This window comes from Antechinus flavipes, chromosome 1 (assembly GCF_016432865.1).
Source record: "Antechinus flavipes isolate AdamAnt ecotype Samford, QLD, Australia chromosome 1, AdamAnt_v2, whole genome shotgun sequence".
NCBI classification, from domain to species: Eukaryota; Metazoa; Chordata; class Mammalia; order Dasyuromorphia; family Dasyuridae; genus Antechinus; species Antechinus flavipes.
The window spans coordinates 292,230,120-292,251,607 of record NC_067398.1 but is presented as its reverse complement, the minus strand read 5'-3'; the positions used below and the strand labels follow the sequence as shown (position 1 = coordinate 292,251,607).

General features: G+C 37.9%; 1 protein-coding gene and 1 long non-coding RNA gene across 5 annotated transcripts in view; one reads left to right on the top strand and one right to left on the bottom strand.

The window, feature by feature from the left end:
* The window catches only part of VLDLR (very low density lipoprotein receptor), a 41,256-nt gene extending 28,783 nt beyond the window's left edge, over positions 1–12,473 (bottom strand). The window contains exon 1 of the mRNA XM_051962497.1: positions 12,211–12,473. Coding sequence (XP_051818457.1) covers positions 12,211–12,289 — 79 coding nt within the window. The 5' untranslated portion in view covers positions 12,290–12,473. The remainder of the gene's footprint in view (positions 1–12,210) is intronic.
* Positions 12,474–12,612: 139 nt separating this feature from the next.
* LOC127538763 (uncharacterized) overlaps positions 12,613–21,488 on the top strand; it is a 197,991-nt gene continuing 189,115 nt past the window's right edge. For 2 of the 4 annotated variants that reach the window (XR_007947757.1, XR_007947758.1), the window contains exon 1: positions 12,613–12,848. This is a non-coding gene — a long non-coding RNA (uncharacterized LOC127538763). The remainder of the gene's footprint in view (positions 12,849–21,488) is intronic. The other 2 variants (XR_007947755.1, XR_007947756.1) reach the window with 2 other exon arrangements.

The window sequence follows — 21,488 nt, the reverse complement described above, 5'->3', positions numbered from 1 at the left end:
TTAAAAACAATAAATTAGATCAGAAAAAAAAGAAATAAAGAAAAGAAGGCATGATAAGAAAAATTATACCAAAGGCCTCTAAAATCCCTTGGTGATAGCTAAAAAAATCTGTAGGCATGAGAAACCTTAAGTCAATGGGTACTTGATTAGGAGTTTACCACTCCATATTCTTACCTAACAAAGGGAGGGTAGATTTTTATTTATCTATATACATACACACACATATCCACATATATATGCATATGTTGATATACATACATACATGTGTGTATGTATACACACACACACACACACACACACCCTAAAGCAGATTTTTCTCTTAAAGGAGTTTCAATGCTGACTTAGTGAATTTCAAACAAATTGAAAACCATCATTGTGGTAGTTGTTACCACATTGTTACCACCACAACATGCATTTCTATAGCACTTTAAGAGTTGTAAACCACTTTACAAATACACATTTTATCCTCACAACAATCCTGGTAGTTGGTGCTATTATTATCCTCCTTTTACATGTAAGGCAATTGAGGCTGAAAGGTGCTAATTGACCTGTCAGTACAGCTAAGTGCAGTAAAAGTAAGTGAAGGAAAGACTGTTTCACACTAACCCCTAGACACTGCCATTGACTTTTTTTTTTTTTTTTGTAATTGTGATTTTGTGATTGTGAAAAATCAAATATATATGTAAAATAGCCTGTGGATATATCACATATATGCACATTGAAGATTTCCTAAGTCTTTGAATTAGACAGCTGTCCTGTCCTCTGTTCCCCCATTCTATGGCTTTCCAGTAAGCTGAAGCACTATTAGACAATGGGACTGCTTCTGGTGACACATCCCATGTTAACAGTTCACTGGCTTCAAGGAGAACCATGTTGACACAGGCAAACATTGCATGGCTCTTTTTCTCCAACCCCACCCCCCAGTTAAATCTTGCAAGGGCTGCTTGGAAAATTAAGCCCATGGTCTGAATGTAGAGGGGAAAAAAATAAAATAGATCACAGAAGTCTAAATCAGTGAAAGGTAAACCATGTGCTTTATTTAAAATAAAAATGTCCCAGGTCTCTGATATAAAAACCTTAGTTTAGTAGGGGGCATCCATGGTGATATGTAGAACAATTAGCAACAAGTCTCTCCTATCTTGATACTATTTTAAAATCAAATATGTATGCTTATCCTAAAGTTCTATTCTGGCCAGCTCCTTATCTAACCACTTGAATTGGCATGAGAAAAGTCATAAAAGTAAGACTTATCTTTTTAAAAACGTGTAAGTTTACTTTTATCAGATGATGAAATTTATCATATCTTAAAATTCTGAGATTTGTTGCATTCTAAAAAGAATGCTTATGTTTTTATACATTTATACATATTGTTCACAACATATAATTCTTGCATGTATTTAATATCACAAATGATATAAAATGACATAATTGTTTATAGTAATAATACATTGTTACATATAATAAAAATGTAGTTTAAATATAAAGAATAAACTCTTTTAAAAAAAAAGAGGCAAACCTAATGGAACATCATAGCTAAGTATCAACTTTTCATATTTCCTCATTGCTGGAACCTACTAAATTCTCTACTGGAAACACTCAGTTTATTTTGGCACTTCCAAGACAACCAAGGGCATTTATTTTAAGCCTTGTTCATTCCCACTGCTTGCTTTCACTCCAATCTTTCTACACAGGATGAAATGTAGATTAGAATTTCTAGTGTCTGAGTTAGCATGTCAAAGCAGCAAAATAATTTTTAATAAGGGGTAGGGAGAAAAAGATTTGAAGGAAAGGGTGAGGTTAAGGGACAGATGCTAAGACTGTTTAAAAACTACTTTATATTCTAGTTCTAAGTCAGGTGTTCTAGAGAGAAAGATTGCCCAAAGGTCATTTTCATATTAGTTAAAGGTAAAGTATAGCAAATCTTGTCAAGAAAGTTGACTTTTCATTCAGGTACCCTAGATTAAAATATACTCGCTCTTCCTCCTTAGAAAACTCCTAGTTTGCTCCCATGTGTCACTATTTATCAAAATAAATGCTGGCTGTCTTTTTGAGGGGCAGGCAGAAGTTGGTGACCCCTCAATGCTGCCAATTAGAGCAGGTTTTTCCTCTCAGAGATTTATCTGCTGACTTGTTGAATTTATGGGGTATAGTAAGGCTAAGCAGAGAAGGGATCACTTCACCTCAATTCTCAGGCATATTTCCTTCTTTTGTTTGTGAAGAGATCATTTGGATATAGTAAAGCCTTATCAAATTCAGAAGTCACTAAAGTCAACATTAAAAAAGTGATATTTGCTAAGTAAAAAAGGCAAGTTTTAGCTTTCCACACAACTAAAAATAAAAGACAAGGGATGTGAGGAGAAATATATTAAACCTACTTAAAAGAAATTGCCCACTGTAATGTACTTTCTAGAGCCCCCAAGTTGGGGTGCCAAAGTGTACCATGCTTTCTAGAGCTCCCATGCTGGAATGCCAAAATATACAGTCCAGACTAGTTCTCTGGAGGATCTCGGGACCAGCCTAACTCCTTGGTCTTAGTGGAGGAGTGAAGAAGGCAGGACCACTAGGCTGGTCAAAGATGGAGTCCATTTATTTCAAATTCTCTCAGTCCCTAAATACCTTAGTATAATTACATCAGCACAGCATACTGCTGCAAGTGCTAACTATAGTAGCATTACATAACCATAGCACACAGCACAAGTGTTAACTGAAAGCACCCTGCTATTGAAATGTAAATGCCTCTTTACTGTAAGTATCCTTGGCTTCAAGTAGAACACTGGTGATCATGCACTCCTTGATTTCTCAGGAAGGGTGAGAGTCCTTAGGGGAGATGGGGAGCCAAATCAGACATTGTCAGCAGGTTCCCTCTGGGCTGAAGGGTCTTATACCTTATCCAGAGTTCCCCCACTATCTTCGGCCCTCTACAGCCCACAAATAGAACTTTTCTTATCTATATTTTCCATAGGCAGAAAGATACTGAAGCCAGTCCTCACAGATTAAGTTTTCAGTGTAAGCATTTATACCTGGGAAATCAGCAAATGTTACAAATTGAAGCTTGATTCTTTTTTTTTCCCCCTAGACTTCAGTGATGGAGTTAATGCAGATTAAATTTAAAATTATGTCCTTGTTTCTTCCTTTTTCCCAAGTTATTGTTAAATATTTACCAGCAAACTCCTACAACATCTTAAGTCTAGTAGATTCTCTTTTTAACACTACTTTGAGCCACATTATTACGCTAATGATGTCTTGATGTGTGAATTTTGAATAAGGAGAGTTATTACTGCTCTAAGGACACCAACAGGATTAGTGAGCCTTTTTGGTCCTGGATCACGAGAGATCAAAGGTCTATAATTATGGCTAGAAGTTAAAGGATATGCCCTTTATGTCAGTCACATCTTTGTGTTAAAAGCAAAGTTTTTGTTTCCAAATATTAATAAGTTTAGATGTTTCTCTTGGATACTTTTTCTATTAAACTATGGCTGGGGACAAAATTGCCCAAATGATTTAAACTCTGGGTTTTCTATGTATATCATATTCTATATATACATATTCCTATGTATATTATATATTGCAGTTGTCTGGATACCCATCTAATGATAAACTAGTATGGATAACAAAAATAAATTCTAGTTCAGATGAGTTGCAAGGGAAGGCTACTCTAAGCTGTTTTAGGATCATTAGGACAGAGAATATTTGGAAATTGTTGTAAGGACCATGACATAGGGGTAATGTGTCACTTTAGTAAGGAACACCTGAATTTGAGTCATATCTGATATGCTGGCTATGTGACCCCAGGAAACTTATTTATTCTCTCACTGACCCCAGAAAACACTAATACTGTTGCAGAACAGTTACTGATTTTCATTGCTAGAAGGAATTAGCTCTCCAAAGAAAATACAGAAAAACAAAACACATATTATACTATACTGTTAGGTCTTAAGCTGACATAAATGACAAATAGCAAATTCCACACCAACTTTATATCTATCTACCCCAACCCACCATACCTAGCACATGCTTTGTATGTTAGATGTTTAATGGTCATTAAATGTAACTATCATTCTGGAAGGAAAATCATTTTGATGCTATTCATTTTAGAATACCTTTGCTAATGTTAAGTGAAAAGATTTAGTAGTAATCATTAATCTCTAATTTAAAACTAAAAAAGATTTAGTCAAAAGAGAAAAAATATTGAAACTATATTGGCAGCCATATTAATCAATATTGTTTTAGACTACTTAAAATATCTAGATAGAATAAATCTGAAATATTGTTGTGGGGTAGGAAATTATAACTTGGTAGATTTAGAAAAATATGGAAAGCAGCTTATGAAAGATTATCTTCAGAGAAGCAGAACAAACAAGCATAGTATGGCCTTCCATAAATATATATGGGTGTATGTGTAAACATCTGTGTGATTATAAATATCTATATGTGTGTATTTGTGTAAATATAATATGTAAATATAAACTATTATTTAATTGTAATCTTGGGGAAGGGAGGGAGGGAGGAAAAAGGGGAAAAGGAATAAAATAATTGCACAGCAAAACAAAATAAAGGACGGGAGCAAAGAAAAGATGGACAGCTTAGAACATAATGTTGTAGTATTTATTATATAGGCTCTCTTTAAAATTTATTTCATATTTTGATTCCTCTCATGTTCTGTTATGCACATGGAAATTTTTTTCTTTTTAAAAAATTGTATTTGCTTTAAATAAAATTTAAAAATAAAGTCTTACAACAATAACTAGCTAGAATCCATTTTGTAGAATAGGCAAAATGTACAGAAGAGCATGAATCTAGGAGTCAGAAGAGTTGAATATGAGTCCTAGTTACACTGCTAATTGTGAAAACCTGGGAAAGTTATATAGCATCTGTGAGATGCTATGCCCATATTTTAGAAATAAAGATAATTATACTTTAGGCACAAAGATCAAATGAAATCATGTGTGGAATGCTTTAAAAGTCAAAATACTATAAACCAAGTATACAAGATTTCCTCAGAACAATGACAACTTCTATTCTCCCATCTGAGACTCTAAAATCTAACCCCTAAATCTATCTTTCCAACCAAGTCTACTGCTACATTATGTTCTCAAATGAAGTAGATTATCCACTCCAGTCTTGGCCATTTCCAACTCTGTGTCCTTATATACTGCTTGCTTTGAGTCTTTACTCCAATTCATTTTCCACATAGCTGCCAGGGATTTTCTTAAAGCACAGACCACATCATTTCCCTATTCCATCTCAAGTGGTTTTCTTTTACATCTAGCACTTTTGTGTTTAGCATGTAAAACCATCTACATACAACCTGGCCTCACTCTACATTTCCAGCCGTGTAATAAATTATTTCCCCTTCAAGTGTCTATGCCATAGCAATACTTCCTTCTTACTGTTCCTTGAACAAGATTCTCCACCATGCATTTCTGATATCAGCATTTGTTGTCCCACATGAAACCCCTATATGTCTTTTAGATTCCCTAATTTCTTTCAAGGCTCAGCTTGACTACCACCTTCTACAAGAAGCCTTCCTAATCTCCTTGGTAGTAGTGCCTGGTTCCCTACAACCATCAAATTACATAGTATCTCACACATCCCTTTCTCACAGACTGTAAGATCCTGGAGGGCATGGATTGTAGTTTCTTTTCATATCCTTTAAGCCTAAAAGTGTGATTAAAAGTAGGAGATGAGTGTGTGCCATTACCCTATTCCATTCAAATAGATTAATATATATGTTAAATATTTAACATATACGAACTCTTATAAAGTGAACTGGGGATAAAAAGTAGTATTTATTGTGAAGGAGTTTATAATTGGGAGAAGAGAGGAACACCTAGGGGATGATTAGATAGATAGATATAGATACTTATATCTATCTATATATCTCACTAGTATAACAGTAAAGGAAGAGAGATTAGGAAAAAGTAGACCTCTTCAAGGGATGATTCAAAAAGCCAAAAGCATGAAGACTATATATAATAAAGTAGAAGTTAAATGTTGATAAAAGAAAGTGTTAGATTTTTTAAAGCACTATAAATAATTAGTGAGAATAAAGAAAGTGGAGTTGGGAAATTCATCTAATGTAGGGCTTGAGGTTTTTAGTAGTCAGAAATATAGAAGGAAATATCTTGTGTGGAGAAAAGTCTATGTGAATGCCCAGAGTTAAAGAAAAAACAAGAATAGGGAACAGCTAATAGCTTAAATACTTGTGCCACAGTTCTCTTTTAATGTCCTGACCCAGTTTCCCTAATTGTCCTATTCAGATACTCTGCCTCAGGTTATAACCATTCCCTCTTAATGTTTGATGAGATAAAGATCTTATATCATTAAGCTATAATCATCCCTTCTTAATATTTGACAAACGTGTGTCCATTTTAGACATCATTAGAATATCTAGAGCCTCTCAAGTACCTCTCTCCATTATGTCATCCTCATCCTAGGTGCCTCTCCCCATTAAGTCATCCCCATCCAGGTACCTCCCCCATTATGTCATTGTTCTTGTTACCTTAAAAAAGAATCTTGTTATCCGACATTGAAGGCTGTATTCTTTGAGACGATGGTCTTGTTCAGCCCTGGGACCAAACATGGATCATTTGGTCCCAGTAAATCTCTCCATTTAATAAACTATTAAATTGTTCTCTAATCTCTGTCTTGCTCAGTTTCTCTGGCATTACAAAATCTTGGCTAGAAACCAGAATGGTGGAGAGAGGCATGGGTAGTATATTGAATTAGCAGAATACTGAAATTAAATCTTGCCTATAATCTCGTGAACTCTTGGGGTTCATGTCACTTAATCAGAATTTTAGTTTTCTTCATTCATAAAATGAGAACTTAAAAATTCCTTTATTACAGTCATTTCAGGAAAGTTTTTTGCAAGTCTTTACTTGCATTATAGGTCATTATTAATAAAATTATTTTTAAATTAAAGTTTTGGGCCATTATTAATAAAACTATTTTTAAAAGTAAAAAAAGTTGGAGAGTTAATAGATTTCAGATCATGGAAGACCTTAAATACCAGGTTAAGGCATTTGCATTTTCTCCTATAGATAATGGGGTATTATTGGGAATCTGAACAAGGGAGTGACATGGTCAGATCAATCATTTAAAATCTTTGATAGCTGTGTGAAGTTGTTTGTCCTTCATTCTTGAAGAGAACCATGACATTAGGGAAGTGATAGTATGATGTGCAAGTGAGTTGGTTTAAGTGAGGGAGAGCTATGCAAAGTCACTAGCCTCATTTTCTCTTCCAAGGGTCATTTGGGTCCAGAGAGAAGATCTAAATTAAGATTACTAGAGATGACTCTAGCAATGTGAACATGGAAGAGATCAAAACAGACTTACTTGGTGGTTCCTGCAAGATGCAGGACATTGGCAGGAAGGAGGGCAAGAACTAGTCTGGTAGTGTGAGTAGAGAATTTGCAATCTGAGGGAAATTTTCTCCCTTTCCCTCCAGAATCAATTTAAATTTTACTGACCTATTTAGGCCCAGCCCCAATCCTGTTTCTTAAAAGCTTGCTAACAATTGCAGTTATTAGTGACTTTCATCACTTTTCTACTCCCCAGGCACCAAACTTGCTAATCATATAGCCCTTAGTCCGCATCCATCCAATGTATGACTTATTGCCAAGGTATTAGTCAAGAGTCAAAATCCAAATATCCTTAGCTAGTGATCTATTTTATATCTTATGACACAGATCCTTAATTTTTTTTTTTTTTTTTGTATCATGGACATCTTTTCAGAGAAGGGTTTTTAAATGAGTAAGACTTAGAATCACAAAGGAAATTGCTAAAATTATAGTTATTAAAATGGTTTAAAAAAATGTTCGGGGCAGCTAGGTGGCACAGTGGATAGAGCACCAGCCCTGAAGTCAGGAGGACCTGAGTTCAAATTTGATTTCAGATACTTAATGCTTCGTAGCTGTGTGACTCTGGGTAAGTCACTTAACCCTAATTGCCTTACCAAAATGAAAAAAAAAGTTCATATTGAAATCTATGCACAGATTTAACCCTTCCTTATTCAGGGATTATGAACCCTTATACTAGAGGGACATTGTGCCATTACCTGCTACTTTATTTCTAATGCATGATGAATAAAACAAGAACCAGAGGGGACTTGTAGAGGCCACCATGTCCAACTCCCTTATCTTACCTGGAGGACCAAGAAATTAAAACTTGCCCAAGGATTTGCTAGGTTCTCCAATTCCAAAACCAGTGCTCTTGGAACTGCAACATTGATGTTTGATGCTTATTTCACTAGTCCCATAGTAAAGGGAGAGAGATTAGGAGAAAGTAAACCTTTTCAAGGGATGATTCAAAAAAGCCAAAAGCATGAAGACAATATTTGTAACAAAAACAAACAAAAAAAACCCCATCGATTCTTCCCAGTGACTAATCAATTAGATACCCTAGCTTTCAGCCTGTAGAGAGCACATCTTTAAAGTTGTTGGTGGGCTCTTCTTTGGCTTCAAAGGAAACATTGGGAAACACACATAATAGCCTTTTCCTTTAGAAGTCCCCAGGCCTTGGAACTTTTGCATGGGTAAATAACTAAGACATTTTTATTTCTGATGTGAATTTAAGACAACTAGAAATATGTACTTTGACATTTAAATTCATCTACCAAATGTCTGGAATACTGATGCCCAAGTATCAGTTTGCAAAACTTTTTTATATCAAATAAGGCCTTACTTCTTCAAAGAAAAACAAAACAGAAAATACCACCTTACCTTTCTCTATCTTGATTCTCTCATCTGTCTCTTTTGTCCCAGATTATGTTTTCAAATCTATAGATTGCCCAGCTGTGGCTATAGGGAGAGTTAAGCCTATGATTATTAAATTAGCCTTCTCAAATTTGTAGAATGATTTATCCTGGGAAAGTGACCTAGCAATTTTTTGTCATTCAGGCTAGAATATTACATATTACGTATTCAAATATGTATTTAAAAAAACCCACAATCTTTGATGATTTTTAAAAAATATTAGTAATTTCTGGATACTCTCCTCCTCCTCCTCCATAGTCTATGATCTTAACTTTTGCTGTCACTGGACTTAGATGACTGGAAGAAAGTGGGAGGTTGATGACTTTGTGGAACTATGTCTCACTTAAATTCAATTCAATTCATAAGCAAGTCAAGACATTCTGTGATCTCACTAGTCCTCTTAGAAACAAAGGAGTAACACCAAGACTTAGTTTTATAACAAGAGATCAAGTCTTTGGAGTATGTCATATTTTGTGCCTAAGATTCCAGTCTAAGGAAAGAAGAGATGTGTTTCCTCATCCTTGTCTCTTCTTTGAAGCCAAAATAGTTTATTATTGATCAAAATTCAGTTTCTGTAATTCATAAGTTGAGAATAATTTTTACAGGCTTCCTTTCATTATAGCTGCAATGAAATAAATGCTTAGATACTGGTGAGAAATATGGAACAGCCTTTATAATTCATGACAACTGATTTCCTATAAAACAATCCCTGAAATTTGATGATTTTACTTGCTGAAGGGGAGGGAAGAGGTGTCTAAAATTGGTCTATAATTTTTATTGTAACTTTTAAAAGTCAATTTTCTTTGTCTTTAAAATGTTTGGACTTATCCAAATCTGTTTTTGATAAGTCTTCTCTGTTTTCTTCTCCTCCCTCAAGATGACTATTTTAGCGCTTGTAAAACTAATATCCAGATTAAGATTACAGGAAGAACACATATCCCATATCATTGAGGCCACTACATTCCCATTCAAAGGTATTCACATTGCTTTTGACCAAATGAATTCCATAATTTGATAAACTTTTGTCAACCCTTGGAGTCCTAGAACTCTGTTCAGGTAGGAATGGGACACAGTGATTAAATATCACTATTTCTTTGTCATCCATAAGTGAAAAACTATAGCATCCTTATATAGCAAAGTTTTATGTTTAAACCACTATGACACAGAAAACTATTGAAAATAGACTGCATCCTCAGAATGAATTTTGTGTAAGTTTTAATATACTTATTATTGTGTCTAGGAATCCAATCTTTACTAAATAGTATCACAAGTTGGTTAATATTTGATAGTAGCAACTATGATGTTGGGGTAATTACCCTTTCCTTGTTATTTTTGAGGCAAAGTTAAAGATATGTGCTCTTCCCAGACAAGATAGCTTAAATTTCATAGGTCCCTACTTTGTAGTTTCAATTATTTAAGAATTCACACTTTAGTTTTTTTTTTTTTAATACAAAGTACACAATAGTTCTGTTTTGAGAAAGATTTAAGCTAACAAGAAATTAATCGTCTTCAAATACAGAGTTTTTTAACCTGAAGTCATAGAATTTAGGCCTATAGACTCCACCAGATTGTCAAAGGGGTCCAAGACAAACAAATTTTAAGAACCCTTGCTCTAACTGTATATGATGGTTTACTAATAATAACTGATTTGTGTAACATCTTAAAATTTGCCAAATGCTTTAATACATCTCCTTATTTTATCTTTGTAACAATCCTATTAGGTAGCGGTAACAAACTAATCTCTCCCCCATTTAGAGCGTATGTTGGTGACTAATTAAAAGAAAGCCAAATTCTGCAGAAGTTTAAGATGAGATGCAGGATGGGCAAGGCAGGGATAATAGTTTAAAAACAAAACAAAACAAAACTAGGCAGACAACTTCACTTTCACATCTTTCCATCCCAAAAGAAAGTCCATCTCAAATTCCAAAGTTCTGAAGATGGTAGAATCTTCATACGAATCTTTTACAAAATTTCACGCAAAATAGTTCAAATTATTACTACACAAAGTTACAAGATGCATCACACGGAAAAAATTTGATAACCAATCGCAGAAGATAGAGGAAAGGGACCTGTCAGAATACAAGAACAGTATCACTTAGAACACTTTAGAGACCAAGAGAGTGCAATTTTGAAGATGAAAGCGATACAATTCAGTTTTTTTTTATCTTTAGATATGAAGATGTTTCCCCTTAAAACCCAACCCCTAATTCACAAGTGGCTGATAGTCGAGTTTTTTCTTCCTGTCTCTAGGGAGATGCATCCTAGGACCTCACAGCCTCGAGCCGGGGATTCGGACAACCAATTCCATAGCCAGTAAATAGGTAACTTGGCACCTCGGCAATCTTTTAAAACCCCTTTGCCAGAAGCTCCTGACATGCTTTTAAGGAAGGAGATTTCCAGAGTTGAGGCAAGAGATAGCATCGGTAGACTAAGGTGTGAAGAACAGTCCGTAAAATCTCAGTGCCTAGGGTACGACAACAAACGTATATCACCTTCCTCCTCCCCTCATTCCAAAAGGAACCCTGCCTCATAATTTCGTATTATTTTCTTTTGCTCTTTTGTTTGGAGGCGCTAATCACAGTCACTAGATTTGGGACTCCCATCTCTGGAAAACCTCCTGAGAAAGCTGAAGGGAGACCAGAATTGAATTAAGTCCTACACCTTCCATTTCCCCTTCCCCGGCAATACCAATAAAAGGCCTGAGAGCATTTTTGATCGGGGCGAGAGGAAAGAGAAGAGAAAGGAGGCGAGGATGGATCTAATGGAGGCGTCTTATCCAAAGCCTCCGCTTCCACCCACATCCTAGGGAGCGACTTGCTCCAGAACCAGACTATCCTAGCCTAGCCGAAAGCAAAATCTACTGTTGCCTCCTTTACAAGAGCAGAAAGAAATACTCCGAACGTGCGCCGGCTCACGGCAGCAGTAGTACTATCCACTAAGCTTGGTAAGATTTCACCAACACCCACTCCCTAACCCCCTCGCCCGCCGGTCCTCCTCCACTCCTAGACAGCTCCGGAGGATCACCAAGAGGCATTGGCACTCGGCTCAGGCTGGCCTTGCCCTTTACCTCCCTTCTTCCTCTTACTCCTTGGGGAGGAGAGAAAACCATTGTTGCAATCGTGCACAAGCTCACGTTCAAGGAGTCCCCGGAGAGGGGTAAATCAAGGAAAATACGGCTTCTTTAGACCTTCTTTGAGAATGATAGGGATTTTTATTTTTATTTTGCCGGGGGAGCAAAGTGAGATTTTTAAGTCATCCCTTCTGTCGACCACCTCCTTTTCTCTCTTCCCACCCCCAAGGTACTGACTGACAGAGGGGGCTCTGGGGCGCCGCCAGGGTGGGCAGGGAGAAGACAGAAGGAGAAGGGGTGGCGAGTAGAGATAAGGAAAGGGAAATCACACCTAGGCTTATTTCTCCAGGACCAGCAAACTCAGGGTGCCCCATTCTCACTTACCCTCCACAGTGCTGCGCTCTCCAGACAAACACCACATTGCGACTAGGAGCCAGAGTCCCCAGAGCGAGGACGTGCCCATGGTGCCCGGCTCCAACTGCTGCTTCTGGGCTGCTGGTGGTGGAGGTGGTACCGACACCGCTCCCTGGCACAAGTTAGCAGCCCTTGGGAAAGAGGGAAGGGGACAGGGCCTGAGGGGGTGGGGAAGGAAGGGTAAAGGGGGAGGGGAGGGAGAAGGTAAGGGAGTTAAGGGGGAAAGTGGGGGAGGGAAGAAAAGAGGACGTCCCCCTCCCCTACAACTTGCACAATATTCCCCCCCACCCTCCACTAACCAACCCACCTCCCCCTTGCTATTGCAAGCTGTGCAACCCCAAGCCTGCTAAACGAAAATAACGCAGGCGATGCAGAGGAGGGGAAGGAAAGGGTGAGGGGGTGGGGAAGGGAACCGAGGAGAGAGCAGAGCCAGGAGCCGAGCACAGCGGCGACTGTGAGGGGGGGGGAGGGGGTAAAGGGAGGGAGAAGGAGTGAGAGTGGGGGAGCGGGAGGAGTGGTCAAGGAGGAGGAACAGACGCCGGCAGACTTCACCCCTCCCCCCACGCCTGGCTCTTCTCTTACACGCCAACTGGGTGCCTAAACCCTGGGTATGTATGCGCAAATATGTATGTGTGTGCATGCGTGTCTGTGGTGGCTGCTGCTCCAGCTGCCGGGCCCGAGCTGCTCCCCTTGTCCGCTCGTGACTCACTGGGGCCCTGAGTGGCTGCTGGTTGGCTCGCGCGCTGCTCGAGCCTCCAATCCCCCGTGCCTGCCCTAATTTCCTGATCCAGGGAACCTGCTGCTGCCGCCGCCGCCGCCGCCGCAGCTGCTGTGCGCTCCATACAGTAATTACTGTACCCTGCTGACTGTTCAGACTTGCCGTGGCCAAAACCAGCTACTGATAGTAACTACAGCGGGCAGCTTCAGCCATTCTTCTGACTACCACCACGATAACTTTTGCCGGGCTTCCATACAGGTGACTGCTGGGTTTTACCTGCTGTTTTATGGATCAGCAAGCATCCTTCTACCTTTCTTTCCTTCATCTTCTAGGCGTTCTCCCCGACCCACAAGAGTCCTTAGTACAAGTGGTATGGTAGGTAGCCTCCTAGTGCCCCCACGTTTTGGGTGATGGAGAAAAAGGGAACCGTCCATTTGGGCTAATCTTGCATGGGGAAAGAGATGCCTGTTAAAAGTACATTTTGGAATAGCAATTTACTAAAAATAAATGTTTCTGAGTTTCTGTGAGCATGTGGTTTGTTCTCTGTAATAGAAAAAAGACTAAAATAACCGAGGCTGGTATGGAGGAAGGTAATTGCTAGCTATGCATTCTCTCATCAAGGATTTTAGTTAATTGCTAATTACATAAAATGATGGTTGAAGGTGCTGTAATTAAAAACTTAACCTTTATTGAGAGGGGGAGCAGATAGATTTGTGCCCAATATACTTTGGTACATTCAATTACAAGGTTTTACAAATAAAATGAGTTCTGGGAAGAGCTCCATTAAAATTTTTGTTTATTCTCTTGTGATTTCCCTTAACTTCTTTCTTCCATGTGACTTGTCCTGCTCAGCTGTGGCTCACTAGCAGAGTATTAGCGTTTTAAAAGACATCACATCCTGCAAGCCTTTCATAGAAAAGAATTCTTTTATCACGACGATCTTTGGGAGTTTAGTTAAAAACAGTGGTACAATTCTTACTAAGCTAACCATTGAGTTTTTTCTTTTTTTGAAACAATAGTTGAAACCTCTAAAAACATAGTCACTTATGTGGGGTTTGTAGAGTGCCTTTTTTTTTTTTTTTTTTAAATGTCAGTAAGTGGTGGGTATCTTGAATAATATACCTAACTGTTCAGGAGAGACGGAGAGGACATTTACTCACTTAATGAAGCCAGAATATTCATTTTGGGGCTGATAAAGATTATGAGGTTTTAATTTCATAGATCTTTACAAATTTTTGCTTAAATTGAATGTGGCTATTCTTTCTTACTGTATGCTCAGTTGTCTGGCAGGAGCTGTTCCTTTTGCCATTTATTTTCTGACTTTTCTCCTTCCCCCTTTCTCTCCCCACCAATTTTTTAAATGTCCTATATAGGGTATGAGTTACATATTTGCATAATGGTAGATTTTATAGTATACAGTAAAAATTCAGTTTTGACATGAAAATAGAATGTGTCAGGGAGAGAAGGGGTTATTATTATCATTAAATCAATTGCTTTTAAAGCTTACACATCTTTCTATGACTGATAGAGGTCAGATAGTTTTATATAAGTTAAATTCAAATACAACTCTCAATTTCCTAGGGGAAAAGATGCCTAGGAAAGAGACAATTTTGAGAGTTACTCTAGGAATAGTTTGTACTGCAGACTTTTAGTACTTTATCTAAAATTAAATATGCACTAAGGACTGAAATCTGATAAGCTACCAAAAAACAGTTTCTAACTAAAGAGTTTCATTTGTCAAAAAATCCTAAAGATGTTTAAGTGCACACATCAATTTCAATCTCTTTACTTTGTAACCAAATCTGAAGGAAACAAAGTTTTCAATTTTACTATTGATTTGCTCTGTAATCTTAGAAATTCAATTTGTCTTATGGTACTTCAGTTTTTCTCATATGTAAATTGAAAATCTAGTCCCTGCCCTAAAGCTAACCCAAGAGGATGTACTAAGATTTATCTAGATTATGGCAAGATAGAGCTTTGACCTCCAAGGATGATGGCAATACATAAATAACCTGTTACTGAACCAGATGAGAGACCAAAGGTCTCAATTTTAAAGGCATGGAAAAAGGTGAAGACTTTAAACTGTTGGTTTTGAATTTTACTTTGATTCCTAGCCAAATTCAAGTACATTTTATTTAAACAGTTGATTTTAATATTGCAAAAAGGAAGCAGTAATTGGGTCATTCCAACTTAACATCACTGTCCTTTTTTAATGAGATTTCTATGCGAGTAGATAAAGGAACTGCTTTGGGCATGGTATCTTTGAGTTTCGAGAAGAAATCAAGACAACTAAGGTGAATTGAGAACTGGATCAGACTATTCTGGAGAAGTAACAGTGTTTGGCTTTGTGCAATTCAATGTTTTTATAAAATTCTATTCCATTAGATGGAATGTTTATCAGATTTGTAGATGGCATGAAGCATTGTAGGAATGTTGAGGACACTACAAGGCAGGATCCAAAAAGATTTTGACAGACTAGATGATGAGCAGAATCTAATAAGATGAATTTGAATTGTTGAAATAGTGTGTATTTGTTGAAAATCCTATTTGTGAATTCAAAAAATGTACTACAAAAATATAGAACATAGAAGACCTGGCCAGCAAATAGTTCCTATACAAGAGATTTTTAGGAGTTAAAAGGGGTGCCACTAATGAAGGTATGGTATTTTGAAATGTCAATTTCAATAGAGTGGGGTATCTAACAATAGATTACAAGGAGTTTTTAATGACTGGATGGTAAAGAAATGGAGACAGGGAATGGAAGTAGTTAGGGAAGTTGAAGGTATTCAGAAGAAAGAAGAAATAATGAAATAGCTTTTGAGAGAGGAGCATTATAGGGAATTAATCATCAACAGGCCAAATGGAGAATAAGCTTCTTGGAATAGTATTCTTTTCACAGGATATTTTCCAAGTATAGACTGGATTATTATTTGCCTATACTATGTATCTATAACCCTATAATATAGAGAAGATTCAGATTCAGGTTTGCGTTGGACTCCATGACTTCTGAGATCTTGTCCAGTGCTTTGATTCTAAGAACATTAATTGGAATGAGTGCATTCAATTAATACATTAACCACATAAATGGTATAAAATGTGAAATTGTCACTGTGATGATCAGTATTAATGGCTTGGCCTAGGAATAATGAACTTTCTGTGCTGCCTGATTATTTAAATATGAGTTATTTAGCAGAATTTACTTGAGCCAATTCCTAAATGCATAATATATATTCATCCTTTTCAATCTGTGCCCAAAGGCTCCTAAAATGATGAACAAATAAGTGATTTGAAATTTCAGGAAGGGAAATATTGGTAAAGAATATGCCATTACAGAATGTTGATAATGAATAATCATATCCCTGTAATCCAAAAAGACCTCATCTCTATAATACTTCTTTTCCCATCCTCAATCTTTCCCATGCCCCCAATTAAAATAAACAGAATATGGTTAAGGGGTAGCTCTAGCCTATGTTTGGGTTAGGGCTAATGAAAAATACTCTGGGTAAATCTTGTCCCAAACTGTTGGACATGATTTGTATATATTATTTGATCAGCAAAAGAAAATTGTCTTAAAAAGTTTTCCAGTACATTGTATGGAGCAGGAGAGAAATAAAATAAGGCATCCAATATTAAAATGTGCTTTCTTGAAGTATCTGGAATGTAAGCATGATTTTAATGGGATACAGACTTTGTTACACTATGGAAAGTTAAAATTCTTTAGAAAAATTTGGGGTTTCTTCAAAGTAATTGTAAGAAGTATTTTTGATGACTTCCCCTCCCCCCCATGTTTGTTTTTTCCTTCCAACTATATCCACCTTTTATAGTACAGATTTGAGTGTTTTTTTTTTTTTTTTTTTTTTTTTAATTTGGTGGTGATGAGGGAATATTCTAGAACTTTGATTTTACGGTGTAAGGAGATCTTGGTGAAAAAGTCCACAGAGCTCAACAGCTGTTATTAAATTCACTAGTTTTAAAGAATTTCAGGAGAGGGGGGACTAATGGGTAAACTGATTTACCCTGTATTGCACAGGCAGTATATATATCAAAAACCTAGGTTTTCCTGACTAAAGAAATTCAGTTCTTTATTGGGTTGGGTGACCTCCCTTAAAACGTTGTAGTAATATCATTTGTTTTTACATTATTTTCATTTCTAAATATATAATGCTCACAAAGTGCCATTTTCAAAATTAAGAATTAAAAGGGAGGTTCAATTCAGCAAAACCATATCAATCAGATCTGACAATATATATAGTAATCCATACTCACAGTGCTTGACTACGAGAGAGAAGGAAGGAAATTCATCTCTTTATCTCTTCTTCTTGGCCAAGCTTAGTCATTATAATTACAAAGTATTCAGTTGTTTTTTTTGTTGTTATTGTTTCTTCTTTTTATATTTCTATCATCATAGATAATTATTTTCCTTGTCTTGCTTGCTTCACTTTGTATCAGTTGATATATTTCCTCAGTTTATCGATAGTGAATATCATATTCACTATTTTTTTCTTTTCTTTTTCTTTTCAAAACATATGCAAGGATAATTTTTCAACACTGATCCTTGCAAAACCTGGTGTCCAATTTTCCCCCTTCTACCCCCTCCCCTAGATGGCAAGTAATTCAATATTTGTTAAACATGGTAAAAAGACATATAAATCGAATATAGGCATACATATTTATACAATTATCTTGCTGCACAAGAAAATCTGACCAAAAAGGAAGAAAAATGAGAGAGAAAATAAAATTCAAGCAAACAACAACAAAAGAAGTGAAAATGCTATGTTGTTATCTGTGATGACCATGCATTTAAAATCAGCCAGAGTCAGGAATTCGGGTTAAGGGAAAAATCTTCAATCTTTATTGAAGTGAAGAGGTGAAGAAGGATTGTGATAACAATATGGACAGACAGGAAGGCAGCTAGCAGAGGGGGATCAGAGGTGAAGGGTGATCACAATAGCAATGCGAGCAGCTGTGACAGGATGTCAGCCAGCAGTCTCTCTTTCCGCTTCCCTTTCCATTCCCCTGCCTCCACCCACCAAAATCGTCATTTCCTATACAACACATCAGGACTTGCACAAAGAGTGGGTGGAGGCCATTCTTTCTCCAAGCATATATATTAATGGAGTATAGTCCAATTACTATTTAGCCTTACATGCTTGGGACCTCAGTGCATCAACTCGAGCCTCAGCCCATTACATCTCCTGCTTTCTTTTGTTTTAGAACACAGGTTGTCATGCCATCCCTGACTCTTCAGGGAGGTCAGAGCCCCCAAGAAAAGGTGATCACACCCTCCCTGACTTCTCAGGAAAGGAGGTGAAAGTACCGAAAAGGAGGTGATCACAACCCTCCTGACTTCTCAGGAAGGGAGGTGAAAGCACTAAAAAGGAGATAATCACGCCCTCCCTGACATCTCAGGAAGGGAGATGAAAAGCACGAAAGGGAAGTGGGGGTTGCTAGTGGGTCTCTGGGCTGAAGAGTCTTATTAGAAACAGGTATGCACAAACCCATCAGCATGGGAGGTATTACACAAGCACACAGCAGTAACGCAGAGGCTGTTAGTGATGACTCTCCCCACAGTCAGTGCAGGCTCGATGTGGTGTAACAAACATGAATTGTACACGCAAGTAACAGTATAACAAACAATATAAATCAACATGGTGTTATAAAAAATTGCCAGAAGTCCTAGAAGGAGAGTATGTAAACAGCAGTCACACATACACCTTCTTCAGCAGCCAAGATATAGTCCCAAACCAATCTATTGTCCTTTGCGTCACATATGAGGGAATCCAATGATCCCCTCAAGTTTTTGAAGTCCTGCAAAAGTCTTTTTATGTGTTAGGGAATCCAATGATTCCAGCAGATTTTGAAGTCCTGTAACAGTCTTATAATTTCTCAGAAAATCCAATGATTCCTGAGGGCTTTCAAGTCTTATGTCTTAGAAAATCCAATGATTCCTGAGGGTTTTGAAGTCCAGCAATTTTCTATGTCCATGAGTCATATGCCATAACTGCCACGTTCTTTCACTGGTGAGCACAATCAGCAACAGAACCACCCGATATTTCTTGGGTCTTCTCCTTCATTTCAAGGGTCTGCTCCATCTCTCTGTGGTGGACAAGGCAAATACGGCTCGTTGGCACCCATCTGATTCCTTCTCCTCCTGTAAAAATACAAACAAACTCTCTTTCTCAAGTAGTTAACCTAGCTAATTCCCTTCTATTTACCACTTTCTGGATCTCTCCATATCACCTGGTGATTATCCAAAGATAGTGGGGCTGTTTGCACTGGACACTGCCCTGTTGTATTAAAAGGCCTGTAACCTCCCCAACTGTAATCCTGATTGCTTTTCTATTGGTTGATGACAACATTAGAGTCCTGAATTTCTAAAGACTCTCTGGGTTTAACCTCAGTTGCTATCATACCTACCTATCTTTTGATTGATACTTTGGAGCTGGGCCCTGCTTCTCATTTCTCTGGGTCAATCTACATTCAGAGGCCCAGTGAAAGCCTCAGTTACATTTTGGACATGGGGTTTTGGGTTTTATTCTCTCACCCTGTCTTCTCATTCTATTTCCATATCTACAATGAGCTCTCAAATGTCCAACTTTTCCACACTGAAAGCATCTATGAATTTCTCTAGAATTCCTTTGCCAAGAAGGACCCTGTCTTTCCATATTCAACATAGTTTGGGTATAATAAGCATTTGTGCCTACTGTGGCACAGGACCTTATGATCTCCTCTAAAGGAGCATCCTTGTGCAGTCCTAGTATAATTCTTCTGCAAACCTCATTAGCATTTTCCTTAGCAAGTTGCCTTATCAAAATGTCTGTTACTGCATTTTCCCCATTTGTTCTTGTGTCTGCAAACATCCCACAAAGTCAGCAAAGGGTTCACTTGGCCCTTGTGTTATTTTTGTGAAGGCCTCACCCTTGTTGTCTTTATTGTGGAGAGAAGTCCACGCTTTGATAGCATTAGCAGCAATTTGCTCATATGCTGCTATAGAATAATTAATCTGTACTGCAACGTCTGCATAGGAACCCACACCTGTTAGTAGGTCACAAGTGATTGCAGCATGAACTCCACTTTGACTATTTTGTTGGGCTTATATCCTACAGAACTCACTATATTCAGAAAGCCACAAGTAGTTTTGTCCAGGTTCTAGGCATACCCTTGCTATAGATTTCCAGTCATTAGGGGTCAAGATTTCAAAAGCCAAATTCTGTAATAATATCTTAACATAAGCTGATGTAGCCCCATAAAGAGTGCCAGCCTTTTTCAGGTCTTTGAGGATTTCTATATCAAAAGGAGCGTATTTTCTACTTTCTTGACCTGAAGAGTCAAACTGTTGATTACAGGAAAAATGTGTTGAAATTCCGATACATCTCTCCCTTCCACCTTGGCCTTAATTAGTCCCTTTTGCAATCTAATCATAGGAGTGGCTGGATGCTGGGGGGAAGGGGCTGGTGCTGTCACTGCCTCCCCCACTACTACTCCTCCCTCCATCATAGAAGGTGGAGTTGATGGAGGAGAGTCAATTACCTGTTCCTTAGGCAGGGCTGAAGCTGCCTCAGATTCACCATATCCTTGAGCCTCACTTAAGTCTCCATGCCCTGTGGGGATATGGTCATTAATCTGTTCTTTGTCTTCCTCTTTTATCTCAGACTTCCCCATTTGGCTATTTCTAGAGTTTTTTCCTTTTCTTCTATAACTTATACAATTTCTTAAGGCCAAGTGTATTATATTGTATAAATAGAATGCCTTGATGGAAATCGAATGAGGACCATTTTTATTGTAATATGCGGAGAGCTGTTGCCCAATTAATGCCCAATTATCTGGAGAGATTTGCTCTTCCTCAAAGAACCAAGGGGAGGTGTGTTTTAATGTACCTAGAAGTCCTGCTGCCTGTTCCCAAGTTATAAGTAGCCCTTGATCTTCTATCAGCTTAAGCAGGCTTTCTATAGCGCCACTCCTGGGTGGGGGTGGGGAGGTTGGGGTAGGGGATGGAGAATCTTTAGCTTGGATCTGTCCCATTTCAGCCAAAAAAGGTTACTAATTTAGTCTATTATACTCACCTAAGTTCCTGGTCGCTGGAGACTTCTTCAGTGAAAGTAGGGTTCTTGGTTCCTATGCTTGGGCGTCAAATGTGATGACCGCATATTTAAAATCAGCTGGAGTCAGAGGTTCGGGTTAAGGGGAAAATCTTCAATCTTTATTGAAGTGAAGATATGAAGAAGGATTGCGATAGCAATATGGGCAGACAGGAAGCTAGCTAGCAGAGGGGGATCAGAGGTGAAGGGCGGTCGCGATAGCAATGCGACCAGCTATGACAAGATGCCAGCCAGCAATCTCTCTTTCTGCTTCCCTTTCCACTCCCCTGCCTCCATTCACCAAAAACGTCATTTCCTCTAGGACACATCAGGACTTGCACAAAGAGTGGGCGGGGGCCATTCTTTCTCCAAGCATATATATTAATAGAGTATAGTCCAATTACTATTTAGCCTCACATGCTTGGGACCTTAGTGCATCAACTTGAGCCTCA